The sequence below is a fragment of the Canis lupus genome, chromosome 8 (assembly GCF_003254725.2).
Source record: "Canis lupus dingo isolate Sandy chromosome 8, ASM325472v2, whole genome shotgun sequence".
Classification (NCBI taxonomy): domain Eukaryota; kingdom Metazoa; phylum Chordata; class Mammalia; order Carnivora; family Canidae; genus Canis; species Canis lupus.
In genome coordinates, this window is record NC_064250.1 from 3,146,110 (window position 1) to 3,164,810 (window position 18,701).

General features: G+C 54.4%; 3 protein-coding genes across 12 annotated transcripts in view; 2 read left to right on the forward strand and 1 right to left on the reverse strand.

Annotated features, from left to right (window-relative positions):
* SLC7A7 (solute carrier family 7 member 7) overlaps positions 1–18,701 on the reverse strand; it is a 76,424-nt gene that overhangs the window by 44,306 nt on the left and 13,417 nt on the right. Inside the window, exon 2 of the mRNA XM_025442822.3 lies at positions 11,448–11,612. The gene's annotated coding sequence lies outside the window, so the exon portion shown is untranslated. The remainder of the gene's footprint in view (positions 1–11,447; positions 11,613–18,701) is intronic.
* Positions 5–4,558, forward strand: MRPL52 (mitochondrial ribosomal protein L52). 10 transcript variants are annotated; one of them, XR_007412656.1, is made up of 6 exons: positions 5–159; positions 264–324; positions 411–478; positions 1,495–1,628; positions 3,586–3,650; positions 3,883–4,092. XR_007412656.1 is itself a non-coding variant. In XM_049113578.1 (5 exons), the coding sequence occupies exons 1-5, from the start codon at positions 12–14 to the stop codon at positions 3,946–3,948; spliced, it is 408 nt and encodes a 135-aa protein (XP_048969535.1). In that variant the 5' UTR covers positions 8–11; the 3' UTR covers positions 3,949–4,558. The 10 variants fall into 10 exon arrangements, 6 of the variants coding, with proteins under 6 accessions (XP_048969535.1, XP_025298614.1, XP_025298615.1 ...); XR_007412657.1 differs by having other exon boundaries at positions 1,495–1,586; XR_007412655.1 differs by lacking the exons at positions 3,586–3,650; positions 3,883–4,092 and adding an exon at positions 3,124–3,368.
* MMP14 (matrix metallopeptidase 14) lies at positions 6,472–17,137 on the forward strand. The gene is made up of 10 exons (XM_025442815.3): positions 6,472–6,885; positions 10,832–10,980; positions 11,233–11,355; positions 11,697–12,004; positions 12,932–13,093; positions 13,439–13,599; positions 13,759–13,897; positions 14,028–14,178; positions 14,648–14,763; positions 15,126–17,137. Exons 1-10 carry the CDS (start codon positions 6,781–6,783, stop codon positions 15,458–15,460), a joined length of 1,749 nt encoding a protein of 582 aa, XP_025298600.1. The 5' UTR covers positions 6,472–6,780; the 3' UTR covers positions 15,461–17,137.

The following is an 18,701-nucleotide window of genomic DNA, read 5'->3' on the forward strand; positions in this document are numbered from 1 at the left end:
TCTTCCGTACAATGCCCCAAGATGGCGGAGCCCGTGATTTAATCCCAGTTCAAGATGGCGGCTCCCTAGTTCCCTGCCCCGCCGCGCGCGGCCACCGAGGCCACGCCCACTTCCGGTCCCGCGGCTTCAGCATGGCTGCTTTAGGTTCTCTGCTCTTGAGTAAGTGGGTGTGGAGCGGGTGGGCTCGGGAGCCCGCGCGGGCAAGTCTAGCACCCCTGAGTTGACTGCACGGCCTCTGTCCCAATTCTGCCCTGTTTTCCCAGCAGGTGTCCGGAGGCTGCACGGCAGCGTGGCGGCTCGGGCGGGCAGCCAGTGGCGACTCCAGTGAGTGCCGGTCTGGGGGGTACTGGAGGGTACTGGGAGGCCAGAAGCTGGGCCAAATCCTTACCAGATTGTTTTTCTCCACCTAGGCAGGGCTTGGCTGCCAACCCGTCCGGCTACGGGCCCCTTACGGAGCTCCCAGACTGGTCTTACGCTGGTGAGCGCTGACTGGACGGAAATTCCCCTGGACGGAGGGCGGGGGAAGAAGGGGCTCCAGGTGGGGATGTGTCTGAGTGGACAACGTATTGAATTTTATATTTGGAGTTGAGGGGAAGAAGCCCTGTTGTTTATTTTGCAAATTAAACTGCGCCTATGGAAAGTAAAGCTAGACAGGATCTTGTGGGGATAAGCAGAAGATAATTCTAACTTGGAGCGTCCCAGAGGAGGGAGTGACAGGATTTTTACTTTTTTTTTTTTTTAAGATTTTATTTTATTTATTCATGAGAGACAGAGAGAGGGAGGCAGGGACACAGGCAGAGGGAAAAGCAGGCTCCATGCAGGGAGCCCGACGCGGGACTCGATCCTGGGTGTCCAAGATCAGGCCCCGGGCTGAGGGCGGCGCTAAACCGCTGAGCCACCGGGTTGCCCCTAGGATTTTTACATTTCTCATGGGGGGACGGTTTTTAAAAAATTAGAAAGACCCACTGTTCTATGTGGTGAGTACATTGTTGGAACTTGGTACCAAATGTATGAAGAGCGCTCTGAAAGATGGCCTAAATGAACATCTCAGAGAGAGGGGTTAGAAGGGTGAGGATTGAGGATGGTGGGCTCCCTTCAGAAAAGTTTATTCCCTTTACTTAGAGAAGAAAAAGAAAATAGGTATTAGCCCTAGAAGGGAGGGATCTTAGGAAAGTTGAAGCGACTCCCCACTCCCAATATGGGACTGCAGTTTACAGGTTGGGAAAGTTGAGGTCTCAGAGTTCTTGTGATCACACAGTTAGGTAATAGCAAAGCCAGGACTAGAACTGGGTAGGGGCCAGGCCCCCTTCAACTGCACAGAGACCTCAATACTAATACCCTAATTGGATTCTAGAGGAGTATGATCCCGAGGGGGATGGTAAAGGTTTTTTCTACTTGTTACTTACTATAGGAAGCCTAGTGGCTCCTAAAAGTAGTATGGAATATTGGAAAGACCCTAGACTTGATACTTAATTCAGGCTTCTCTACTTGCAGATTTTGTGGTCTTGGACATGCTACCTAATTAGATCTCTCAATTTCCACAAAACTTTTGGGCAGAGTTTTCACTGTTTCTTACTCTGTAGAAAGTAAGCATCTTTTTTCTTCACCTTCAGTATAAACTACTTCAGGTCAGTACTGCATTTTTCACCAAGTCAGTAGATATTTGTAGAATTTTTATGATATATGCTTATGTGCCTACACTGTGCTACAGTGAAACCTAGGGACAGAGTCCCTGAAACTCTAGTTGGGAAAACGGCTAGACTTTTTATTTTTTATTTAAATTTATTTATTTATTCATGAGAGACACACAGAAAGAGGCAGAGGCACAGGCAGAGGGAGAAGCAGGCTCCATGCAGGGACCCCGATGTGGGACTCAATCCCAGGACCCCAGGATCATGCCCTGAGCCAAAGGCAGACGCTCTACACGCTCAACCACAGACCCACCCAGGCGTCCCAACAGCTAGACTTTTTAAATGGACATTTAAAAATTAAAATGGAGAGATGCCTGGGTAGCTCCATGGTTGAGTGTCTGCCTTTTAGTTTATTTTTTATTTATTTTATTTTTTTATTTTTTTAGAAAGTTCTTTTTTTTTTTTTAAAGATTTTATTTATTCATTCATGAGAGACATGGGGGAGAGAGAGAGGGCCGGGGCAGAGACACAGGCAGAGGGAGAAGCAGGCTCCACGCAGGGAGCCCGATGCGGGACTCGATCCCGGGACCCCAGGATTACGCCCTGGGCTGGGGGCAGGGGCCAAACCCCTGAGCCACCCAGGGATCCCTGCCTTTTAGTTTTTAAAAAATTAAATAATAATATTACAGTGCTCTACCACTTTCCAAAAGAATGAGGTGGCCAAATAAGGCAAAAAAACAATAGTACAATAAATGCTCCAAGGCAAATAGATGAATATTAAATCATTGATAGGCACCTTTTTTAAAAGATGTTATTTATTTATTTGGGAGAGATAGAGCCAGAGAGAACACAAGCAAGGAGATGGGGGCGGGGGGGTGGGGGGACAGAGGGAGAGGGAAGTCAGGCTGAGCAGGAAGCCTGACTTGGGTTCCAGCCAGGGACTCCAGGATCTTGACCCCGGCCAAAGGCAGATGCTTAACCCACTGAGCCGCCCAGGCACCTATCAGGCACTTCCTTCTGAAGATATAGCTAACAGAGTTGAAGAGGTCAGAGGAGGCTTTCTGGGCATCTAGGATTTGGGGGGGGGGGGCTATGAACAAGAACTGGGCTGAAAGGAAAGGAAAAGAGAGCATTTCATTGAGGAATGAGAATTTTACAAAGACTCCTGATGAGTAGAACAGTGATCAGATTGCCTGAGTGGATCCAAAGATAAAACAGGAGACAGGCGCCTGGGTGGCTCAGTTGGTCAAGCATCAGATTCTTGATTTTGGCTCAGGTCATGATCTCAGGGTCGAGATCTCAAGACTGAGCCCCAAGTGAGACTGAGCCCTAAGTAGGATCTGCACTCAGTGGGGACCCTGTAGAAGATTTTCTCCCTCTCTCTGCCCCTCCCCCTGCACGTGCTCTCTCTCTCTCTCTTTCTTTCTTTCTTTCTTTCTTTCTTTCTTTCTTTCTTTCTTTCTTTATTTATTTATTTATTTATTTATGATAGGCACACAGTGAGAGAGAGAGAGGCAGAGATACAGGCAGAGGGAGAAGCAGGCTCCATGCACCAGGAGCCCGACGTGGGCCTCGATCCCGGGTCTCCAGGATCGCACCCTGCGCCAAAGGCAGGCGCTAAACCGCTGCGCCACCCAGGGATCCCTCTCTCTCTCTTTCAAATAAATAAAAACTTTAGGAAAAAAAAAAAGATAAAGCAAGATTTAGCACTGCAAAGAACCATTCCAGGATAATGAGGGGTAAGTGAAGTAGAGTAGGAGTATTCCTCAGCGCTTATTCTTGGCATACCTTACCTTGACACTGAGGAATAAGTTGTTGGAGAATTAAGCCACCATGGGTATGAAATGGGAGAAGGAACTAGAGACTGGTTCTTCCTTTGTTCCTATCACAATGTCTTCACAGGGTGCTGCCAGCCATCCCTAATACCTATCTTTGTCTTCTCTTCTATTTACAGATGGCCGCCCTGCACCGCCAATGAAAGGCCAGCTTCGAAGAAAAGCCCAAAGGGAGAAGTTTGCAGTGAGTGGCTAGAGCCCCAGCCAGGGCAACCTGTGTGTACTGGGAAAGAAAAAATTTAAATTTTACCTTGGCTGGAGCTGTGCTGACACCTAAGCTCACATGTGCCCCTTGCACACCATTTTAACAGCTAAAGGTTTTTACTATGAGAAGGGGAGGAAGAGAGTGGGCACTCCTAGGGCGGGAACCAGTAATAGACATTCTGACACACATTTTGCCTCCTCTTGCATCCCAGGACCTGGTTCCCTTCCCCAGTCAGCAGTATCATTTTCCATCTGAAACCTCTGGCTTTGATCTGTGAGTGAAAGGATATATGGTGCAGAGCTCAAGCCCAGATGTTATCCACCCTGTTTTCCTGTCTCTTTCAGAGACGAGTTGTACTGCTGTCACAGGAAATGGATGCTGGATTACAGGCATGGCAGCTTAGGCAGCAAGAGAAGTTGCAGGAAGAAGAAAGGAAGCAGAAAAATGCTCTTAAACCCAAAGGGGCTCTACTGCAGAACCCACAACCAGGTCAATAAAAGCAGTTCCTGTCTCCCTTTCCCGGCCTCTCTTTGGCTTTCTGCTCTATCACCTACATGCCTCATCCCAGCCAGAAGAGAGAACCTTCACGTCCCCGTCTGTCTTCAGAGCACAGAGCTTGGACACCAGGAAGAACTGCCTAGAAGAGTTGGCTTAGTCCCCTCCTCCCTGGCTCTGCTCCAGTTCAGCAGAATATTGCTCTGGGACACTTTATCCCCTTTGCAGGCCATAGGACTGGCCCAATCAACTATGAACAGTAGCTGCTCTGCAAACATGAAAAAGGAGCAGCAGCTCTCCTGGCTATGCTAGGCACTCAAGCTTATAACAGACCAGACACAGCTCAGGCTGCATGTAGTTACTCATTTAATAAATGTTTTGTTGAAAAAGGCTTTCCGGCTGAGGTCTATTTCTTGCCAAGCATCTGGTGTCAGCTTTCCTAAACTTCAGATACATGGCCCAAGAGGTTACCCCCACTGGGAAGGCTGACATGGGAAGAGCCAGACTTGGGTGTTGCCATGTTCTGCTTAACAAGTTGAACCCTGGGGTTTCTATGGTTCTGGCTGAACCAGAGGCTGGTCAGAGAGAGAGGTTGACCTCCCGACCCCAATTTGTATAGGGGAGCCCTGGAGGTACTCAGCCCCCAAACAGTCACTGTGGCATAGGTATCTAATATCTATCGTATATCTCCACAAACCCCTTAGTTGCCCAGGACCCAGGGGAACCCTTCCTATTACACAGATTCTGGGAGAAAAAGACCTTTGCTCCCATTACAACACAGAGCACTGGGCTTTCCTTCCATTATCCTGTCACAAACCTGTAAAAGTTCCTGGATCTCTAGTATTGCTAGAGCTTCCTACCTGACCTACATTCTGTCCAGCTTCCTTTATTCCTGGCCTTGCTTTCTTTCCCACTCTTCTCCCCACTACCTCCTTCCTCTCTCGCTGACCAGTGCAATTCTGGGATCTTAGATTTCGCTGATGATTGAGTTTTCTGTCTCCCACACTTTTCCTGCTTCTGTTGTGCTACTTTTCCAGCTCTAGCTCTCAACCTCTTACCTGTTTCTCTTCCCCAGGTCAGGTTGGCTTCAGTTCTCCCACCCCCTTTCTTGGCCCTCCCTCTTCCCTGCATACCTCCACCTTTTGTTCTCAGCTGAGTCGGCCCCTGAAGATTTTACTCCTCAAGGAACTGCCTTTTTCCAACTGTAGAGGGGAAACTAAACCCCAAAGTCTGAACTCCCAATCTCTTGTCTTTTTTATTTTTATTTTTTAAGATTTAATAACAAGAGACCCAGAGAGAGAGCCAGAAAAAGGCAGAGACACAGGCAGAGGGAGAAGCAGGCTTCATGCAAGGAGCCGGTTGTGGGACTTGATCCCGGGTCTCCAGGATCATGCCCTGGGCCAAAGGCAGGCACTAAACCACTGAGCTACCCAGGGATTCCCCACCACCACCACCCTGACTTTTTTTTAGATTTTATTTATTCATGAGAGACACAGAGAGAGAGGCAGAGGCATAGGCAGAGGGAGAAGCAGACTCCTCACAGGGAGCCTGATGCAGGACTCAATCCTGGATCCTGGATCCCAGAATCAAGCTCAACCGCTGAGCTACCCAGGTGTCCCCCAACCTCTCTGGTCTTAACAGTTTCCCCAAACTTGATTTGCCTTTCCCCACATTCCATGGCCTTGCACTTCTTTCCTCCCTGGCTAGTTCTACTTTAAGGAGCAGCCAGATTGCAAATGATGATAATTAAGGGAGTGCATATGTCTTTTCCACAAGGACAGCCAGTGTGGTTGTGGAGTTTGTTAGTGGGTAGTAGGGTTTCGTTACCGTTGCATGTTTTGAGCAGGAGAGTGATGAAGGTGGTTGTCAAGAACAAGGGGCAAAAGTTTCAATTCGATTGAGCCACGGGTCCCAGCAGACAATCTGCACCCCAGGCGTGGTGGATATGGAAGACCCCCACCAGCAGCATCCCAGACTTTGAACTCGTCTGCCCCTAGCCACTGAGCCTCCCAGTACTTGCCTGCTCTGAGAGGAGACAAACGTTGAATACCAGAGGAATCAAGCCACCTAAAATATGCTTAGGGGGAGAAAGTCTCCCACATCCCGTCTCCTGGGTCCCTCCTCCCCAGACCCCCCCCCCCCCCCCCGAACTGTGGCCTCAACCCTTGCAGATAGCAGCCTCCACCACAGAAAGGCAACTTAAGGGGTTTTTGTGCGTGCGTGCGTGCGTGCGTGTGTGTGTGTGTGTGTGTGTGTGTTTTACCCCGCTCTTGGCTGTAATTGGATTCAGGCTGAAACAACCACGTCCGCACCGGGAAAGGAGGGCATTGGAGCGGGGGCGGAGAGGCTGTGGGAGAAGGGAGGGACCAGAAGAGTGAGAGAGGGCTCGTCGTGCAGTTCGCAGACTAAGCAGAAGAAAGATCAAAAAAACGGAAAAGGGGACGAACAGGCGCTTGCAAGAACAATCCTCCCCTTCTCCAAGGGACAGCGCTCTAGGAATCCAAATTCAGTGCCCACCGAAGACAAAGGCGCCCCCCAGGGAGTGGCGGCGCGCCCCAGGGCTTGGGCCCCGCTGCGGAGCCCGCACGGCTGGCTGCCGGGACGGTCGCGGACCATGTCTCCTGCCCCACGGCCCGCCGGCGGTCGGCTGCTGCCCCTGCTCACGCTCGCCACCGCGCTCGCCTCCCTCAGCTCGGCCCAAAGCAGCTTCAGCCCCGAAGTAAGTGAGCTCCTCCGGCCCCCCGGGAGTCGCCCCCGCCGGGGAGGCGAGCCGGGGTCTGCAGGGGTACAGCCCCCCCTCGGAGAGCGGGGCGCTCGCGGTCTGGGCGTCTTCGCCCGAAGGAACCCCCTTCCTTTCCTCTCCCTCTTCATCTCCAAACTTCCCGGTCGATCCAACTTCTGCCCCCCACCCCCCACCCGCCGCCGCCGCCGACTTTCTTTCCCAGTCCTTCCCCTGGAAGAGCTTTATAGCAGGGGCCCACCCCCACCCTCCCGGGCCCCGGGGCCCCGGGCTCTGAGCTCAGCTCCGGAACCCGGAGGGAGCCTGGTAAATACTTGGACCCCGCTCAGCCCTGCGCTGCCCGGGTTTCTCGTCGTGTGCGTGCGTGTGCGTGTGCGCGAGCCCGTTGTTGCTTCCACCTTCCACCTTCCACCTTCCAGCTGCCGGGGCGGCCGGGGAGGCTCAGCAGGACGGCGGCTCGCTCGGCCCGCGCGGCGCGCCTCCAGGCGGCCCGGCCCGAGGATGCAGCCGCAGCCAGGTGGGGTGGGCGCTGGGCCGCCGGCGGCACCGGTACCAGCCCCCACCCCGCGCCGCGCCGCCCGCGCCCGCGCCCGCGCGGACCCCTGTGACCCGCCCGCCGGAGCCCCGGCGTCGTCGAGGGTCGCGGGGCTGGCGCCCTGGCAGCCTTTCAGTACACACAAAGGTCCCCTTGTGAGCGGGCTCGGCCGGGCCGCCGCCTCCTCCCTCGGCCCCCCTCGCTATCCCCCCAGCGGCGCCCTTAGGCTCGTTTTGTTGCTTTTGTTAATTGCTTTTCTGTGTTAATTGCGGGGAGACTGAGGGCCTCGCGCCGGGGACGGGGGAGAGGGCCCGGCCCGGGCACCACACAGGTCTCCGACTGCCTTGGGCGCCCCTCTCCCCATTCCCCGACGCTGGCCCACCGGCCCGGGAGGAAGACGCGTGGGAGTTGTCTGGGGACGTCTTTCCTCTCTTTCTCTCTCTCTCTCTCTTATTTTGGGGTGAAGGTGGGAGACGAATTTGATCAGCTTCTTATTTTGGGCCATCCCAACCCACTCAGCCCGGCAGGGCCTGGGTGCGGTCAGGAGGGGCCGGGAAGGGCCCCAGAAGGGGGAAGGGATCTGGACTTGGCTTCCTCCCTCTTGGTCCTGGCCGGCAACCCACCCCCGGAGGAAACATCTCCAGAAAGAACACACTCTCTCTGTCCCGAAGGGGATCTGAGGCTAAAAAGAAAAGTGTGGCCCTAGGAGTGGGGGTGACCAAGGAGAGTGCAAATCTGCCCTTGGTCTAAACCTGACGTGGTCCAGCAGGAGGAGGCATCCTCTCTCCTGGCCTAGAGTCTTAATCGGGGGCCTGCAAGGAGAGGTCCTAACAAAAGAAGCCTGGGCATCTGGGGGCTTCCCACTGCCAACTTTGCCTGCCCTGCCTTCCCTCGCCTGCCCCACTAGGCCCCCTAGGGGAGGGGCAGCAGTCCTGGCTCTGTTTTAAGTGGGTCATGGGCAGTCCCAGTGCCAGAACCACCATTTGCTTCTGGGCCAGGGAGGGGTGGGAGGTAGAGGGAGGGAGGAGCAGGCCCAGAGGCTCAGATCCAGGGCCTGCTGGAGTGCCAGAGTTCCCCCCAACCCACCCACCTTCTCCAGGACTCCTAGGCCAGAGGTGGGAGGGGTTCTCTGGACTTTTCCCCTAGGAATAAATTCAGACCACTCAGCTTTCAAGACAAAGCGAGCCAACTGAGTTTTTTGACCTAACATAGTTGCTCCCTCTCCAGGCCAATCTAGAGGGCGAGCTGGGGTGGCCAGGCCTCAGGCAGCCGGGTCCCTCCCACCAGGCCTCCAGAGTCCTGCACTAGCTCCAGGACAGCCTTCTCCTCCCCATGGCCTGTCTGGCACTCAGCCCTTCCCCCACCCAGCCACAGACACAAGAGTCCTCTCTTCTGTGGTTCCATCCTCACCTCCTAGTCTTCTCTGTGGTTCTTGCTTTGCTCAGAGCCTAGGCCTGAGGGGAGAGGGATGGGGGTATTTCCTTTCCAGGCCATGAGGCTCTCTTGACTCTAGGGAAGTTCCTTTCTTTCCTAAGTCTCCATTTTTCTCTGTTGTGTATGGGGTGGATATTGTGGGTGTGAATACTTGGACTTGCCTACTTTCTTGGAAAACTCATCAAGGAGAGGGATTTATCCCAGAGCTCCTGGATCTGGATTCTCCTCACTTCTCTGCTACCCTCCATTTTGTCATTCTGGCCTAAGAGAATTCCCCTCAGTTTTGTTCCCTGAGGCCTGAGGGAGCCTGGCTTAAGTCTTCCTGACTTCCAGCTCCAGGAGGAGCCCACTCCCATCCTTCTCCAAAGCTGAAGCAGCTGCTCCCCGAGCAGGGGTCATAAGCATGGGGGCGGTGTACCCTACAGGTGAGGCTAAGGGCAAAGGGAGTTTCCTGCATACTTGGGCACAGGCCACAGCAGGCCTCCCGCGGGCACTAGCTGTGGCACCAGCCAGTACAGGTCAGGGCAAGTCTATACACCTCTCCTGAGGAGAGCGACTGGGTACTAGAGCACCCTGCTCTGCTCCCCTACGTTATGCCAGAGGTTAAACTTGGCTCACTCCTCTAGGCCTGCCTAAGGAGGGGCTCTCAGAGGCGGGTGGTGCTAAGGTTGTTCTGGCCAGGCCCGTTGGCTGGGGAAAGGCTGAGTTGTTTACATCTCAGGGCCCTAACTCCCATCAGCCTTGGGGGATCATTTCCTAGAACCCTGTTGCAATTCTTGCCCCTGCGGGCACATGTTCCCCAGTCAGCTGCTCTTGAATCACCCCCAGCCCCAATGCAGAAGCACTGCTCCACTACCAGGGCCTGGGCCCTGTAGTGAAGGGCTCCATGAAGATCCATCCTAACAACCTGGGATGGGGGATGTAGCACCCAAGAGCAGCCTCTACCCCTCTGCACTCCAAAGTTTCCATCCTAGGCCACCTGCTGGCCCCCTCTGAACTCCTTAGGAAGGCAAAGCTGGAGCAGAAACCAAAATATTATCTCCATTGGAGAATCCAAGCATTTTCACATTCCATGTATAACTTGGCTTGTTTTACTTTGCAGGCTTTAGGAAAATACTCCATTGTTCTTACAATAAAGGCTGATTTTTTCCTCAACAGGTCTTTGTATTTTGTGTACCTTTCTCAAACACCAAAAACCTAACTTTATGTTAAGGCAATATGCCAGCCTTTATGTTATGAACAATTCACAACATACCTCAAGTACAGTACTGTCACCAAGTCTCTCCCACTTCCTTTATTGAGAACCTTAAATGGGCCTTTAGGTCCCAAGCCCCAGAGTCAGATGTTTGGATGGAGGCAGTGGCAGGACCCTAGCTCTCTAGCTGGATCACACCCCCACCACCTCCAAAGGTCCCAGTTTCCGGTCTCAGCAGCCAGCCTCAGCCCTAGCTCCTGTTCTGCTCTCCTTTCTAAAAAGATCTCAGCTGTGAGGGTCCTGGAGGCATGGCATCCCTGCCCAAAGAGGGTCCCATACCAGGCCCAAAAGTAGAGTACCATGAGTCCCCCCTTCGCCTCCATGGGCACAACCCATTCATAGGTAGGAAATGCTGTATTTACAAGAACACTGACACAGAGAAGGAAAGTGCTGGAAGGAAGCTCTGAGAAGACATCCTAAGACTCAGTTAAGCCCTCTAGGCTCCCATTCTCAAGAGTTACAGCCAAAGTCCAGGCTCCCCACCCCTGTTTGAGCCCATAGCCCCGAGAGGACAAGTCATACTGGGGCCTGGGCCAGAGTTCAGGTCCAACCTGGGAACTCCTCCAGCCCCACTGCCAGAGCCAGGCTGGGAGCTCGTTGCCCTTTCCTCTGAAGCCAAGGGTGCATGCCAGATACCATGTGGAGGCAGAGGCTCCCGTGGGCCAAGTGGAGACGCTCTAACCACATTCCTCTTCCTACAGGCCTGGCTGCAGCAGTATGGCTACCTGCCCCCGGGGGATCTGCGCACTCACACACAGCGCTCGCCCCAGTCATTCTCAGCTGCCATCGCCGCCATGCAGAAGTTCTATGGTCTGCGCGTGACGGGCAAGGCTGATGCAGACACCATGAAGTAAGTGCTAGACCCTGGTAGGAATCCTGCCCAGTATCCACTCACAACACTGAGCACAGGGGCGTTGCTACCTATATGCCTTACCTCTGCCCCCTCCCTCAATCCCACATGCTGGTCCTGACCCCCTCCTATTCACTCTGACCCCATAACCTTGGCCCTTTCACACACTGACCCTGAGGCCAGGCACTCTCTCCCTCCTCTGAAGCCCTTTCTCTTTAATATGCTATCCTGACCACAATCCTCACACCCCAGGGCTATGAGGCGCCCCCGCTGTGGTGTTCCCGATAAATTTGGGGCTGAGATCAAGGCCAATGTTCGAAGGAAGCGCTATGCCATTCAGGGCCTCAAATGGCAGCATAATGAGATCACTTTCTGGTGAGTCCAGCAGGCAAGTTGCCTTTCTCACATCGGGGTCGCCATTCCTATCAATTGTACTAACAGACTCTGAGGACTCCTATCCTACTCACCTCTATTGCTATGAAGCATCCTTGGGAATGGGGAGGAAAGTGGCTGTAATCGTGGAGAAAGGTGCAGCCTGGGGGTTCCCTGAGCCCTCAGTTCTGGGGGCAGAGGCGTCGTGATGCAGCAGGAAGAGCCAGGTCAGCAAAGGTGGCTAGGTGGTTCGGTCAGACCTGGGGAAGTAGAGGGAAGGAAAATTTTATATACGTTGTTATCCTAACATACTCCCATCCTCTCCCCACATGGCTGGACCTCAGCATCCAGAATTACACTCCCAAGGTGGGTGAGTATGCCACATTCGAGGCCATTCGCAAGGCATTCCGAGTGTGGGAGAGTGCCACACCACTTCGTTTCCGAGAGGTACCCTATGCCTATATCCGCGAGGGCCATGAGAAGCAGGCAGACATCATGATCTTCTTCGCTGAGGGCTTCCATGGTGACAGCACACCTTTTGATGGCGAGGGTGGCTTCCTGGCACATGCCTATTTCCCAGGCCCCAACATTGGAGGGGACACCCACTTTGACTCGGCCGAGCCCTGGACTGTCAGGAATGAGGATCTGAATGGTGAGCAAAGTAGCCCTGGGACTCATTTATTCTGGGGAGAGTCAATGATCATTTGTATGAGGGTGGGGTCTCCTGCCTCCTCCCAAAACCTCAAACAGGGCAGCCCGGGTGGCTCAGCGGTTTAGCGCTGCCTTCGGCCCAGGGCCTGATTTTGGAGTCTGGGATTGAGTCTCACATCAGGCTCCCAGCATGGAGCCTACTTCTCCCTCTGCCTGTGTCTCTGACTCTCTCTATCTCTCTGTGTCTCTCATGGATAAATAAATAAAATCTTTAAAAAAGAAAACAAAAAACCTCAAACCCCAAAGTCTCTGGGCTACAAAGATCTCCTAGTCTCACTTTCAACGAAAGCAGAATTATTTCTTTTTCTTTCTTTCTTTCTCTCTCTCTCTCTCTCTCTCTCTCTCTCTCTTTCTTTCTTTCTCTTCATGAGAGGCAGAGAGAGAGAGAGGCAGAGACACAGGCAGAAGGAGAAGCAGGCTCCATGCAGGGAGCCCAATGTGGGACTCGATCCTGGGTCTCCAGGATCAGGCCCTGGGCTGAAGTTAGGCGCTAAACCACTGAGCCACCCAGGGATCCCCTAAAGCAGAATTCTTACTTTGATCTATTTATACCTGGTCCCTCTCTCACTCAATAATTGACTCCCCAGTCAAAGACTTGCCACTTTTCCAGGCAAATGTCACCTCTAGCTCCTGGAAAATACTGGGGCCCAGATAGGACCTTGGCTTCCCTTAATACAAGTCTTCCTGGGATTGGTATCTGGCCCCCTGAGCACTCTTTTACCTCTGTCCAGAATAGATTGCTGACTGGCTTTGTGGCTTTTGGGGTGGAAAACACAACAGGCAGCCTCCGATGTAAAAATGAAGCCTCTGGTGGGAAAGCAGAGAGTCTGAGGGAAGGGACCCTCAGTAATCATCCCCATCCCTCCAGGGAATGACATCTTTCTGGTGGCTGTGCACGAGCTAGGCCATGCCCTGGGCCTTGAGCATTCCAATGATCCCTCGGCCATCATGGCACCCTTTTACCAATGGATGGACACAGAGAATTTTGTGCTGCCTGATGACGACCGCCGGGGCATCCAGCAACTTTATGGTGAGTGATTTATGTCCCCAACTGCTCCTTCTCTCCTCTTGGTCTCAGACCTGTGCATCTCGTTTCTCTTTCCCCATGCCCTATAGTCTCCCCCACAACCCTACCTGACTTTGCCTCCACCCACCACCCACTCCCACTTTTTCTTTTTTTTTACACTATTTCTTCCATATGTCTTATTCTTCTCCCACTTTTGATTTCACCTTTTCTGTCCTTTCCCACCTGATTGCTTCATCCTTCCCCAAAGGGCCATCCACACTTTTCCAACAGTATTGTCTGCCCATATATCTGTTCTTTCCTCCCCCTCTGCCACAAAGTCTGAAGTGTCTCTTGTGTTCTCTACATCAGGGAGTGAGTCAGGGTCCCCCACTAAGATGCCTCCTCAGCCCAGGACTACCTCCAGGCCCTCTGTCCCTGATAAGCCCAAAAACCCCACCTACGGGCCCAACATCTGTGATGGGAACTTTGACACTGTGGCGGTGCTCCGAGGGGAGATGTTTGTCTTCAAGGTGAGAGGAAGAAGTGGGCTGGTTGGAGGAACAAGAGGGCTCTAAGCCCAGCAGGCTGGGTGGAAATAGCAGCAGGAGGGTTAGTGGGACGCTTTGGGGACTAAGCCAGAGGACTAGCTATAAGACGTAATGTACTATCCCCACCCTGCTACTTTCTAGGAGCGCTGGTTCTGGAGGGTAAGGAATAACCAAGTGATGGATGGATACCCAATGCCCATCGGCCAGTTCTGGCGGGGCCTGCCTGCATCCATCAACACTGCCTACGAGAGGAAGGATGGCAAGTTTGTCTTCTTCAAAGGTAACCAGCTTTCTACCTTAGTCCTCTGGTGTAAGGAGAGTCTCCCTGCAGGAGTGGATTTCACTGGACTCCTCCAGAGACCCAAGAGCCCAAGTGGAACCCAGGTCCCGCCCTTCTCTCTCCTCTCCAGGAGACAAGCACTGGGTGTTTGATGAAGCTTCTCTGGAACCTGGCTACCCCAAGCACATCAAGGAGCTGGGCCGAGGACTGCCTACTGACAAAATCGATGCTGCTCTCTTCTGGATGCCCAATGGAAAGACCTACTTCTTCCGGGGAAACAAGTGAGATGTCAGCCCTTGACCCCAGGCCTCCCTCCTCGGACACTGCCACCACCACGTTCCCTCAACTCTGGAGAAAGACCCACTTACCCCAGGACAGTTCCCTGGAGAAGTTGCTGGTTGATCCTCTGCCGTTGCCCAGCAACAGCCAGCCTCCGTGAGGCGCTGAGTGGGAAGTGACCGGGTCACCGTTTCAGACCTGGTCATTTGGCGCCTCCTGCCCCCAGCACCGTGCCTCCACCCCAGCTGCCAGGCACTGTCATTAAAGGTTACTGGTGGCTCCTTGCAGCCTGGGACCTCCCATCCACCCCCACCTTCCGCCACTTTCAGCTGCAGGCCCTCATTACACAAAACCCCTGCCCTGCACCCTGTCCATAGCCACTCTTTGCTCACTGGTAAATTCAGTCCTGGGCCCTGCCATGCTCTGAGGACATGCCCAGGGCCCGACCATTTGCCTCCCCCCTTCCCCCAGGTACTACCGTTTCAACGAGGAACTCAGGGCAGTGGACAGCGAGTACCCCAAAAACATCAAGGTCTGGGAAGGAATCCCTGAGTCTCCCAGAGGGTCATTCATGGGCAGTGATGAAGGTGAGGGGCAAGGGAGATGTCCTTAAGGGAGGATGGGGAAAAGGGATTAAGAACTAAGAACGGGAAGAGACTGAGGGGATCTGGGGAAAGCAGTGATGATGAGAGCTCTGGAACCCTTGCCACATGCCAGGCTCTGAGCCAAGTGCTCTCCTCACATCAGATCCCCAATCCCCACTGCACTTTCAGCCCCGGTAATTTAGAATTACCCGGGTTTATAGCTGAGGAGACTGATGTTAGGGGATTAACTCCACCTGCTCGACTCACAGACTCACAGATTTCCCTTCTGTTCTCCTCTCTGTGGGTGTTCTGGACGCGGCCCCCACCTCTTATCCTCCTGGCCCCCTTCTTGCTGACCGCTGCAGTCTTCACTTACTTCTACAAGGGGAACAAATACTGGAAATTCAACAACCAGAAGCTGAAGGTAGAGCCAGGCTACCCCAAGTCAGCCCTGCGGGACTGGATGGGCTGCCCCTCATCGGGGAGCCGGCCAGATGAGGGGACTGAGGAGGAAACGGAGGTGATCATCATCGAGGTGGACGAAGAAGGCAGTGGGGCCGTAAGCGCAGCTGCTGTAGTCCTGCCTGTGCTGCTGCTGCTCCTGGTGCTGGCAGTGGGCCTTGCCGTCTTCTTCTTCAGACGCCATGGGACCCCTAAACGACTGCTCTATTGCCAGCGCTCCCTGCTGGACAAGGTCTGACCCCCACGGCTGCCCGCCCACTCATACCACGAGGACTTTGCCTCTGAAGGCCAGTGGCAGCAGGTGGTGGTGGGTGGGCTGCTCCCACCTGGTCCCAAGTCCCCTCCCAACCCTTCCTCCCTTCTTTTCTGTCCCATGATTGCCTCTCTTTTGACCTCAACCCTGGCATTGCTTCTTCCCTAGATGGGTCCCTGGGGGGCTGATCAGGGGCCGCCCCTTCCAGCCCCTATCCCCTAGGGGCCTCTGTAGCTTGGTGTGTGTCCTGCCCCATCTGAATGTCTTGGTTCTGCACTTGAAGGCAGGACCCTCAGACCTCGCTGGCAAAGGTCAAATGGGGTCATCTGCTCCTTTTCTATTCCCTGATGTAACTTTAACCTCTGAACTCTGACCTCAGGAGGCTCTGGGCACTCCAGCCCTGCAAGCCCCCAGGTGCACCCCATTGGCAACCTCCTACCACCCTTTCTGGCTAAAGGAATCTAATCTTGTTGAGGGGGGAGACCCTGAGAGAGTAGGAGGGGTGGGGGAGGTCTGCACAGTTACCCTGAAACCTTGGGAGGAAAGCTCAGAGTCAGCGCCTCTGCAGAGACCTGCCTCTGCCCCACCTGGCCCCCAGAGCTTCCCCAGAAGAAGCCTGAGCCATTAAGGGGCTGTAGAAACCCTTGATGCCCACCGCCCCTGCAAATGTCAGCCGAGGCTGCCGCTACTGGGGTAGGGTGGGGCCAAGGAGAGAGCCTGTCAGGAGCCCTGGGGGTGAGCCTCAAGGCCACAGAAAAAGAATCTTGCTCAAATGTAGGCAGCTGGGATGGGGACCAAGGGGCAGTCAGAAGGGGATAGGACAGGACCAAAAGGCTAACCGGGGAGGTGCTGTGCGCATGGAGGGCCGAGTGGCTCGGCAGGCCAGGCCAGCAGGGACACCACAAGGTGGGCTGTGGGCCCCAGAGGAGGGCATGTTTTACTGGAGCTCTGAGGAAGGGCTGGAGAAAGGCACACCTACTCCACTTTGGTGCCCTTCCTCTCACCAGAGTAGGTGCATTGGAAGGGTGGGGAGTCCAGTGAAAAGAGCAGAGATGACACACATCCAGGGACTGGCGACTGGGGACCTTCGTGAGGGTGGCCACCTGGTTAGGGAGGTGACCAGGGGCTGGCAGCACGCTGATGGGCAGCCTCAGCTGGTTTCGGGGAGGGGGCAGCTGCCTGGGTGGGTCTATCGTCAGGTGAGCCCCTCACTTCCTAATGCCCCCACCCCTCAGCTCTGCCCTGTCCTGCCTCCTCTCCCCCACCCAACCCACCCATTCAAAGTCTCCTCTGGCCGCTACAGGTGGTCATGGTACCGGAAGACTTGGGAGAGTGAGACCCTATAGGGGCAGTGAGAGGAGGGATGTCAGGGGCAGGGGGGTGGGGGGGGGATGAACGGTGCTGGCAGTTCGGCTAAATTTGTCGTGTTTGGGGGTTTTTTTTGTTTTGTTTTGTTTAATGTATATTTTTATTATAATTATTATATATGGATTTCCTTCAAATCGTTCCTTTTTGTTAACAAGGGGCATGGGAAGGGTGGGGGTGGGGGGGGCAGAGGCATCTGACCCCAGGAACCTGCAGGGCGGGGCTGGGTCAGTGCCCTCTAAGGACATTTTTGACCTGTTCAACCTTTCCACAAAGAATAAATGGTGTTTCACGTTCTTTGTGTGGCTGCCTTCTCTCAGCTAGGTAATGGAAAGCATGCCCAGGACCAGGTTTTTCTCTGATGTGGGGGTTCAGTACTTGCACAAAGGAATATGTTTATGTTTGGTGGACAACAGGGATTCAGAGCCATAGCTGGGAAGGAGGGCCTACTCCATGGAGGCAGGGAGGTGGTCCACAGAGCCCAGCTGCTTCTCTCCCAACCAGGCCAAGAGGTTACCTTTGAGTCTCAGAGCTGCAAAGGCAAGAGGAAGTGGTCAAGCTGAGGCCACTTGGAAAATCTTCCTAAATTGCGTTACCAGGTCCCGTGATCTGGCCGCAGACCCTCCGTTTCTTCAGACCTCTTTCTGCTGCTGGGGACTCCCAGGATCACATTCAGCACAAGCAGGCCCTTTACCCCAGCCCTCCGGCCTCTCAGCCTCTTCTAGACCTGGAGCTATGCCCCAGGGGCAGGAGGAACACAGGCAAAGGACAGATGTTGCCCCATGGCCAATTAGGAGCAGCCTGTCAAACAGGAATCTCCCCCAATCAGCCCAGCAGAGGCAGGATGGTCAGATTGGAAGGGAAGAATAACAAGGCTTTGTTTCTTTGGAACTGCTGCCCCAGACAGGGTTCCCAGGCTGTCGGCCCACCCTTCCTCTGAAACCAGCCTGGAGGGAGGAATAGCTCAGTTGCTGAGTCAGCTCAGCTGAAGGGGAGCAGCCCTCTTTCTTCCTCCCCTTCCCTTCCTGCCTTAGCCCAGCCCCGCCCCCCCTCCCCCCACTCCAGCCCAGGCCCCCCTCCAGAGCCTTCCTCCATGAGCAATGGCCCCACCTAAGCCAGGGGTTCTATCCAGCTGCTCTTCAGGGCTGGTCGGTGTGATTGCCTTGGCAGAAGGGGTACCCCACCTCTCTGCCAGCCAGGAACCCTGACCCCATGCCTGGCCTCCTCTACCTCTCCTGCCAACAGCTGTTTGGCAGAGCCTGTACATCTCAGTGGATCTGGACACCACTGCCCTGCTGCCCTCACGGGAGGGGATAGGGACAGAGGGAGGGAAGCTGGCATGGGAAAGCCAGGGGTTGTCTAGGGGGTGGGTGGGGGGCTGTGCATGTCACAAGGAGCTCAAAGATGAGCTCATGGCCCCTTTGTGTTTTTGTGGCCCACATCTGGAGGCAATTACAGATGTTATCCAGTGGGAGTTCTGCAAAACACAGCTGGAGCCAGCAAAAGAGCCTGGGGAGGGGGGGGACTGCCAGAGGAAAGAGGAGGGGGAGCCTAGGGCTGCCGCGGCTGGAGTGCGGTTTCCCCATCACGAGGAAATTGTTTGGCCCTGATTCTGGAATCACAAGATGCTCTCTGAAGCCAAGGAAGAGGGATGGGAACCGAGGACCAGAGACAAAGGGGGAAGAGGTGGAAGAGGCTTCGCAAGCAAGGAGAACTGTGGGGTGGAGGCCGCCAAGGTCCCGTGCTTCTGACGTGCACCAGGCTGAAGGGATCCAGCCTAGTGAGGCCACCCAGGGACCCTGGGAGGTGCCTTGCTGATCACACAGGGTCAGGCAGGGTGAGGGGAGAACAGAGGTCCCCG